The sequence below is a fragment of the Symphodus melops genome (genome assembly GCF_947650265.1).
Source record: "Symphodus melops genome assembly, chromosome: 10".
Classification (NCBI taxonomy): domain Eukaryota; kingdom Metazoa; phylum Chordata; class Actinopteri; order Labriformes; family Labridae; genus Symphodus; species Symphodus melops.
The window spans coordinates 10,734,221-10,743,965 of NC_136700.1; the positions used below are offsets into that span (position 1 = coordinate 10,734,221).

At 40.6% G+C, this 9,745-nt stretch overlaps 1 protein-coding gene across 1 annotated transcript; it reads right to left on the bottom strand.

The window, feature by feature from the left end:
• Positions 1–744: 744 nt before the first annotated feature.
• Positions 745–9,513, bottom strand: LOC306829997 (uncharacterized protein; the record flags this gene model as incomplete). Its single annotated transcript, XM_079353214.1, has 13 exons — positions 745–902; positions 1,125–1,266; positions 1,587–1,727; positions 1,955–2,112; positions 2,220–2,390; positions 3,348–3,597; positions 4,235–4,383; positions 4,463–4,801; positions 5,290–5,517; positions 6,015–6,172; positions 6,267–6,397; positions 8,193–8,358; positions 9,359–9,513. 13 exons carry the CDS (start codon positions 9,511–9,513, stop codon positions 745–747), a joined length of 2,346 nt encoding a protein of 781 aa, XP_079209340.1.
• Positions 9,514–9,745: the final 232 nt, after the last annotated feature.

Sequence of the window (9,745 nt, forward strand, 5' to 3'; positions counted from 1 at the left end):
CTGTAGGGCCCCCTTTTAAGTCATAAATGTCATACCCTATGTGACACTCACGAGAGGCGTGTTGATTGCAGATGTTCGGGTAGTAGCTGGCAAGCTGTTTGTCTTCCAGGAGTTGGTTCAGTCTCTGCAGCAAGGGCAGAGCCTTCTTCTGGAGAAAACCTACATCCTTAACAGGGTGTCTGTGGACCAGCCCATAATCTCTGTACACAAAGCTCCCACACAACACAGCCTAGACATAAAGAAAACATATACAGCTCAGATAAACATTTCTCAACACAGTTTAGCACAACTAAGTTTGACTATTCATGCCGTTTTAAAAAGAGTTTCCAGGATCAGATTTTCAGTTATTAAGTATGTGTATGTAAGTGTGATTTCACCTGAGCAGTGTCAGCACGAAGCTGAAAGACCTGTCTGGCACACTGCAGCACATTAACCGAAGCCTCCAACTCAGCGTGTATGGAGCAACACTGCTCCCATAATTCTGTCTGTCTCATTTCTTTGTCCTGGAGGGAAGATAATGACGGGCACGTGTTAGAAAAGCTAGAAAAACTTTCTGTTTACATTAAGTCAAAACTAATGTGACTTTACCTCACAGCACAAAGCTCACATCAAAGTTCAATTAATGGATCAAAGCTCAAGATAGCATCATGAATCAGAAACATTTAGTTCTAAACGGAGGGTGAACAAATAAACTAAGTGTGTCCTTCTACAGGTGGGGGACACAATAGACAATAAAGGCATTATTCAGACCATAGCATGGAGAGCTGACGCCTGGTCTTGTTTGTTTGCTGCCCATTTTTCATGTTCCTGCTGCAGCTGCTCCATACACACATCCAACTTCTCCAAACCTGAAAGGAGTTCTGAGTGCAAAACACGCTGCTGATCCCACTCCTCTTCGTCCTCTAACAGACAGACAGACAGACAGACAGACACATAAATACATGCTGCCAACCCAAATAAAATATTGAAATTATGCAAATCACTATGTAACTGGGGGCTGCGATAGGAGCCACTGGCGGTAAGTGTCTCCTGTTTTTGGAGAGCGATGAATAGAAGCACAAAGCAGGTCATGAGTGTAATTTCCTTCATGCATTTCATTCTGCCAGCTTGCAGGCCAATTTTACCCAGTGTAAGGATGTGTAATACATGCGGAGGCAAGATCAGAGCCAAGTGGGAGTGCAGAGCTTCTCTCCTCTGGGCCTCAGTCTGTGCCGAATCCTGCAGCTCTGCTGCTGCTTCTCTCCACTGCCTCCCTGACCATTGCACCTACAGCAGAGTTTATAGTTACTCTCAGAGGACCAAAAAGTGGAGATGATAATTTGCAACCAACATTTAAGGTACACTCATACAAAGTGCAACTGTGCAGTTTGACCTGAAAACCCCGACCACAAACTTGCTTGCTTGCAGTTCAAGACAGCATATGAAAAGCTTCAGTAGAATTTCTTTTCAATGCGGTTTCCTCTATCATTCATTCGCCCCCTTCCTCATTTTGAAATGTTCAAAAGGCTCATTCCCTTTTCAATTTTTCCCTCCTACACTGTAAGGCCTGGCTTTATAAGATATTTACAACCAAAACTCCTGCTGACCTGATAAGAGTTTGCTTCTGTGGCTTTAAAGACACAGTGGTATATAGGTGAGCCCAGATCTGAGAGAATATCCTCCTCCTTCTGCCTCTGCTGCTGCCAGTAAGTCCTCCGTACAAACACCTCTCTCTGCAGTGCCTCTACCTGGCCCACAATAGCATCAAACAAAAGTTAGTACATCACATTCAGTAAATGAATACATGTATTCTAAATGCAAACTGAAAAGGTGGATGTTTAAAACATTGAGTTTTACAGAATCCACTCCTGCTGATGTATTTCTATTAAAAAGTAGAGAGCTGAATCCAATTGATTCTCAAATGTTCTAAAGGTTCATCGTGTTTTATTATAAATAGATAGCAATAAATTCCTACCTGCACACTATCAGTTTGATCCTGCATGATTCGCCAGTAGGAAGCTGTGATAGGTACAATAGTCTTTCTGGAGATATCCAGCCTGGCTCCAACCACCGGGGCCAACACACCTGTCACTGGATCGACAGTCTGAGATCCATAACGGATGGCCACAAGACCTTCCCAGTAAAGCAAAGACAGAGTTTTCTTTTCTGTAATATTTACCAGGATTAAATGCAGATTTGAAAAATGTTTTAGGAAGACATTAAAAATGTGCAATATGAACCTTTTCCATCTGGGTCTTCCATTGTTCCAGCCAATGGTATCATGTCTCCAGAAATGTAGTTAGTGTGACACCCTAGCACAGATACACTTAGACCAGACCCCAAGGGGTCAGGGTACTCCATTCCAAGCAGAGCTGGCACACACATATCTGAGCCTGAGAGCGGCAACTCTCCTTGTTTGAGGAGTGCCGAAGCGTTCATAGGTTGGGGCAGAGAAAACAAAGCACAAGGTGGTTCATTTTATTTTTTATCAACGTATCCTGAAAGTTTTTGGATGGAAAACACTTCTATGTAAGAGAGGCATATCAGAGATGTTTTTTAACATTAACGATACTTTGAGCCAAATTAACTGTCAACTCTCTTATAAGCAAGTTCGCCTCTCAACAAAGATAAATGCAAATAAACACACACAGAGTCATGAGAGATGCTGCACGACACACCCGGCAAACCGGTTTAATGCAATGATACATGACAAGAAGGGCAGATCCAAAAGAACCGAATGGAACAATTTATTCGAGTATTAATATAATTCAACCTGATAGTTTGACAACAAAATAAATGAACATGAAGAACCATAAACTCTTACATTAGAGATTTTAATTGCAATGAGAATTACTGTATATTTCATTTGCCATTGAATGAGATAAAGCAGATCTTTGAAACGGCATTTCAGTTAATATGTGTAATATGTCAGTGTAATGATTCAGAAATTATAGCCTCAGTTAAAGACCTTAATATTTATCTGTGAGCATATGGTATTTTTGTTGGAGACATGAAGTTATGATAACCCTGCGTCCTTGCATAGTATCCTAGAATATGGATATGGGCTATTTTCATATGGTAATGTGGAACAAGCAGATCAGGTGTTTCTGTACAGGTTTTTAAATATCTTCCCTCTTAGGCCCATGAAAGCTTTCTGAAGGACATGTATTGAAACATTTAGGTCATATATGCTGAAAGTCTTTTTTTTTTTTTCCTCAGCTTTGTCCAACACTTTGTTTTCAGAAGACAAACCTTGCAGAAAAAAAGAGGGCATTTTCAAAAACAAAGACGTTTAAAAAGGCCTTAAAAGCACTGAGTGCATATGCAGACAGACATTAAGTTCTAATTTTTTTTTTGCATTTACTCACCCACAACCCCTCCATCCTGCTGGAGGCCCAAGGCCCAGTGAAGCAGAATCTCCAATCTTGTCTGCAGCTGCAGCTGCCAGTGCAGGCTCCTTTCCCAGGCCTGCTGGAGTTCCTTGGCCGCAATGAGAAGATGATCTTGTCGACCGCTCCCTCTCTCACTGCTCTGAAACTGCGGCATAGTAGGGTCTGATCCCAACTGCTCAGTTAGAGGCTTCAGGAGCTCCAACACTTTAAACATCACTGCCAGGACCTACAGCCATTTTAAAACGGAAAACATGTTGGAGGAATCAGTTATAAACTTTCTCATACAGAGGATGGCAGTAGCATCAAATACATTGTTTCTTTATTTCTGAATTAGAGTTTTGAGGTTTTGTGTACTTACGTAACATTTCTGACATTGTTTTATTTACCTTATTGAACCCATACAGAAAATAACAGAATAGGTGTTTCCTTAGCTTATGAACCAGTGCATACAAGGCATGGCTGATGGACTGGTTATAAATCTCATCTCCACTTAGGAGGAGTCTTTTCAATGTATTCCTTATGACCGACAGCAACAACGATTGAAAGCAGCAAGACTTTCCCCATCAAACTGATTATCACACTGAAGTTTTTCATGTTTTTTAAATTCTAAATATTGTTTTTAGTGGACCATTTGTTTCTTTAATACAATGAGTTCATTTTAGAGCCCTTACTTTTTCACTTTTACTTCAGTGAAGCTCAACATTCAGTTTTTCTCTGGAACCTTTTTTTTTAATTTAATTTTTGTATGTTTATGATAAAGTGATTATGCATCATCATAACAGCATCTAAACTAACCTTGTTGTTACCCTTCAATTCAATAATATTTCATTTTTGATAATGTAGTTAAATGTGTAATCAAGCACCTTGCTGTCTAGAAGAGCTTGGTATCCTCCTGCATTAGGTAGAAGTTGCCCGGCCCGTATACTGGCCCCTCCTACCTTCACAATCCGCCCACTCAGAGGGTCAATGAAGGACTCCCCTAAAAGAACTCCCCCTACTGGCAGCACAGCTCCTAAAAAGAACAAAATTAACACTGTGACAGTATCGTAACAAAGACCTTGTTATGCTGAAGAATCACCTGCAGCTCTAACCTGTCACTGGATCTAGACTGACCCCAACAGTAAGAAGAACATTCCCCGTCCTGGAGTCTAGCATGGGATAGCCAATCTGTATGGGCTGCTTCAGGCGGGTCAGGGGACAGACATGCACCCCTCCTAGCGGGTAAACTAGTCCAGTCTGGGGATGGATGGTTACAGCTAGGATGGGCACTGGGACACCGGTTTCTGGGTCTGCCATGGGAGCCCCGAGCTGAAGTCTCTGGCCCGGTCTAAGTCCTCTGAACAGAGTGCTGGGCAGAGGCTGGTCTGAGTGTCGGGAAGTTGGGTAAGGAATAAAAGGAAGGAGGGGACTGTCCCACTTCTTGATATCTCCTGAGTGTGAGAATGTGTGAGGGCAGAGGTTAGTCCTTCAGAAAGATGTCAGACCTTTCAAACTTTTTCACATCATCTGAGTGATCTTTAACACATCAACAGCATTCTATGTTTAGTATTTTATTTTCTGAAGTAAACTTGACCTTAATGATATGTATATAAATCCAGACACTCGAGGTGGACATCTCAAATGCTGGGAAAAGGTTGAATGCTAACTGCTAACATTACATTTCATGGCAGGGGTGCTACTGGAGACTTGATTGATTGCTATCTCAACAACCCCATTTGCATTTAACCCAGTCTGATCTCAGTTTAAAGAGAAATGATGATTTGTGAGAAGCCTTATGATGATCAAGACAGCACTTACAGTAGCTGTAGCAATAGTCTGACAAGTTAAGTACAAGTTTGCATCTTTGGCTGAATACCTTTTCCTTCGTCAAAAAAAAGGTTGAGATCACCACACACCACTCAAGCCCCCCTCTTGTTACCTGTCAATGAATCAGTGGAGAACACTAAAGAGGAACTTGCAGGATCATATACCACCCTCCCAGCTATGGGCATGACCTTGCAGGTCTGTGGATGGAGAAAGAAATCAGGTGGGACTGGCATGGTGTGGCCACTGTTCAGCAGCATGTGGCTGTGAGAGTTTGGTCGAATGAGGCCTGTGATTGAATCATAATGAATAGCCGGACAGGTCAGAAGGGACCCGTCGACACCTAGAGTGATGAAAAGAAAGAAGTGGATGAGATCAACTATCAAAGCTGGGTATGATTTATTTTCTCTTTGAAAGATTTGTGAGCTGTAAAACACTGTGTTTCTTTATCACTAAGGTACACATATCACAACACCCCCCATAGAAATCATGTCTATACTTGAAGGCTTTCATTACATTGTATGAGATAACAACAAAGGGAATATGGTATACCTGATCAAACAATGGTAAGTATGGAAGTACCAAATCTTTGTATCCAGTTTGAACAGATATCAAAAATCTCAGACAGATTACAGATATGGACTTGTGGATTTATTGATGTAATGCATTTTTGCAGTTGTATCTGAATACAGCTGATATTTCAATATATTTAACCATTCTTTATCTTCATCATGTGGTGCTGTTGCTGATGTAGTGCATATTTTAAGCAGAAGATGGTGTTGTTGTTCTTCTAAAATCCCGATATAGAGATATACATTATTTTATTACTGTGGGGTTTACCAAAGATGTGTTTTTTGGTAAGAACAGTTCCAGTGTCAGGGCAGAGCAGCTTGGCTCCAGTACCCTCACCCAATAGCACCCAGGCCCCCTGACGTTCACACTCAGCTGAAACCAGCTCTCCCATCTCATCCAGCAGGGATGTTATTCTCTGGGTTAAACTGCAGATGGGACAAGGAAAATTGAAGATTAAGGAGGGTTTACAGAGATCTTCTTGTCATTTTGATTCTACAAACGTATAAATTGAGAATTTACCGTTGCTGGTGTAGCTCGCAGTGTGGCTGGTTGTTGCTATAAACCTTGGTTAGTAGTCTGTTGGACTCTCTGAAATGAGCTGTGAAAACACTATATACCCTATGCTGGGCCTGCTGCTCTCGCCTCAGAACCTGGAGGGGGAAAAAACTATGTAGTCATAGCCGACCTAATGTACTTTTTTATTGATTTAAAGCAGAAATAAAAGGATAAAAGTATTACTACATATTACATTATCATTATAAATTATATTATTTTCATTAATTTATTTAAATGGATAATGGGTATGTAGAGAGAGGTTGTAACATTGTAAACCTGCAATTGACTGTCGAGCAGAGTCGTCAGCTCCGAAGCTTGTGTCTTTCGTCGCACCACCTCCCTCTCCACCTCCCTCCTCATCCTCTCATAACCCTCTATCTGCCTTTCCTCTGTGGTCAAGCATGGGTGGAGCAGCTGCAGTTTCCCAAGTACCCCCTGGTAAAGTTGCTTTACCTGGATACACACAAACACAAATGTGCACTAGTGTCTTTAAAATGTGGAAATCAGATCACACAAATGCAGCTTGTTCGAAAACAACCAACACTGGTGAGATGACGTTCGTGGGATGGCACGGGAGTCGAAGATGTGTCATCTCCCCTTACATCTCTATCACCTGGGCTGTCCTAAGGGCTGTAACAACAACCTCTGTCTCCCGGAACAGCAGCGAGAAACTTAATGGCATAAACAGGAAGGACGCAGTAGAGAGAGGGATGCGACAAAAACAGAAGCGTTCCGATGTGACACTCAATCTGTTTCAAAAGAGTTGAACTATGAGTGAAGGCACAGCTGCTAATGCAAGAGAAAAAGAGGTAAAGATAAGAAGTGACGATTTAAGAAAAGAGGTCATATATAGTCAACAAAAATCAATGTAAACAAATATTGCACACCAGTCCTTACTGATACATGGATGTCTTACTTGATAAAACATTACAAAATGACATATACAATGCAGTCCTTCTGCAACTTGAGGCTTTGTATGAACATGTCTATAGTGCTTTTTTCTGAGCCACAAGCTTGCAAGTTTCACTAATCTCATAGTGTAGGTGGTGCTTGGCTAGCCATTATATTATAACAACAACAGTAATAGGCTGGTAATATTTATATAGCACCTTTAAAAATACTAGATAGCTAGTGCTGGAAAAATAAAATATATTGTTGTCTAACCCTTTTATTGTAATAACTTCTTGCCTGGTTTTAGTGAAGAAAATCAATCGCAGTCTCTTATTTTAATTTAAAAACTGAAGCATGTATGTAGCTTTTAGTTTAGCACAAAGAATGATTACAAAGCAGGGGGTGATTCTGTCTGATAGTGTCAAATTTCCCCCGCCAGTAACTCTAAAACCACAAGTCTTGTAAGCTACTGTTCTTAGACAAGAAATGTTTCAGTTCAGGGCGCACTGGTAGCGCAGCGGTAGTGGGAAACAGCTAACCTTATATTAGTGGAATATAAGGTTAGCTGTTTCTCGTCTTTTTTTGTCTTCAAAGGCAAAGCTAAGGGTTTCTTTGTGTAGCTACACTGATATGAGATTGCTGTTAATCTACACATTTTTAGTTCTTAGCACGTAATTGAAAAGTATGGCTCCCTTAATTTAAAATGCTTTGACAAAATTGCATTAATTTGAAGAGGATTATTTTTATTTCAGTCAACTAATTTGAGTGCGAGCACAAACAAAAAACATGTAAATAGTTGCACAAGAGAATTAAATTTATCTTACAAAAATTATTCACAGGACTATATTGTGGGTATTTGTAAGATTTAATATGAGTTCATTGTTTTGTTGATAGCTTAATCACTTGCACCAGTTTTCCAATTGAGAAGATGGGATGGGTATGTAAGAATCTATTCACAAACTGTTAGTTTACTTTGCATTTAAATAAAGAGCCACAGACCTCAGTGGTGAGCTGTCCCAGCCGCTTGGTTACAGACAGGCTCTGTTTGAGTAGTAGGCTGTAGAAAGTGTTGCTGCTGAATGCCTCCAGATCCACCTGATGCTCATAATCCCAGAAGTCCTCCACTGTGTCTGCACAGATTGTTATAACAACAGTGAAAGAGATCCTAGAGATATTAAATACAGATTTTTTTTTGGGAGCACATCTGGCTGTTGGAGGAATTTATCATTGAGCAAGAAAATAAATGACCATATTCACATAGCAGCATTTTTTCTCTGACATCACACTCAGGGTTTTGTAGCTTAAATGATAACAAAAATTTACAGGTGGAAATAGGACCATGTTTCAAATTGAAACAACATAGGTTATGGTAACTTCTTAGCAATCTACAACAAAGAAGTTCATGCTGAAAGGTGAACAACTAACTAGCTACAATATTGTAAATTCTCAGTGCTTATAGCTAAAGGTAATGGTAGTGGTTGGATGGTGACATATGCTATTGTTTGATTACGATTTCCTAAAATATGACCACATTTCCTTTAAATGTTCTTGATAATTGTCTTTTAAGTCTAGTCAATGTGGATGAGATGAGTTTATAAAGAATATCAGAATCCCTAAATCCGAACAACTAACAACACGGCAGAATGACACATTGCAGCATTTGAGCCTGCCCCTGTATATAACCTGTTTTAGGACATGCACTATCACTTGGTTTTTGGTTTGTGATATTCGCCCATCACATGCTTTGATAGGCCAACAATAGTATAGATTTTAACAGTAACTTTCAAGTAAACTACTTCCACTTAGATCTTCTTGGCCATTTTTCCAAAGCTTTTATATAGTGGAGTAAAATGTCATCTCAAGATTATGTCATTCAAGGGGATTTCCTGAGTTCTGTGACATTTGAACTGTTGGCATTTATATTGTTAGAGACTGCACGTGATATCGTGTGTGACTGAAGTCTTGTCAGTCGTAATTGTCTGGTGAGAAAAACGCCTGGGGACCAATGTTGCAATGTTACATAAGGATAGAGCAGGGTCTTGAAAGACCAACAAAGAATCAGTGGGGTGTTTCTGTGAATATGTAACAACGTGTGTGTGTGTGTGTGTGTGTGTGTGTGTGTGTGTTTGTGTATGTTTTGTGTGTGTGTATGTTTGTTTGTGCACCTGGTTGAATGGAGTCTTTTGTCATCCTCGCTTGTTGATTTCGGTGAATCTTCCTGAGTGAGACGACCCTTGAACCTTTTGATGAGTAGTCGTCCATATGATAGGCCAACTGCAGCAAGCGATACCGCGCTCTGATTGGCTCCTTCTCTGGCCATCCATATTCCCGCAGCAGTATCTACGCATGGAATACATTAGTACACTTTTTTACAATGTGATAGTAAGACTTTGTGTATGTCCACTAACCAGAAGAGTAACACATGTGCAGAGGATGACCACAGCTCCAAACAGTAGTCCTCCTGTCACCAGCCAGTCAGGCCTCAGTAACAAGTTGCGTCTTCTGTTAATTCCCATTCTCATCACATGACGAGGGAGGCTGGGGAAGAAGGG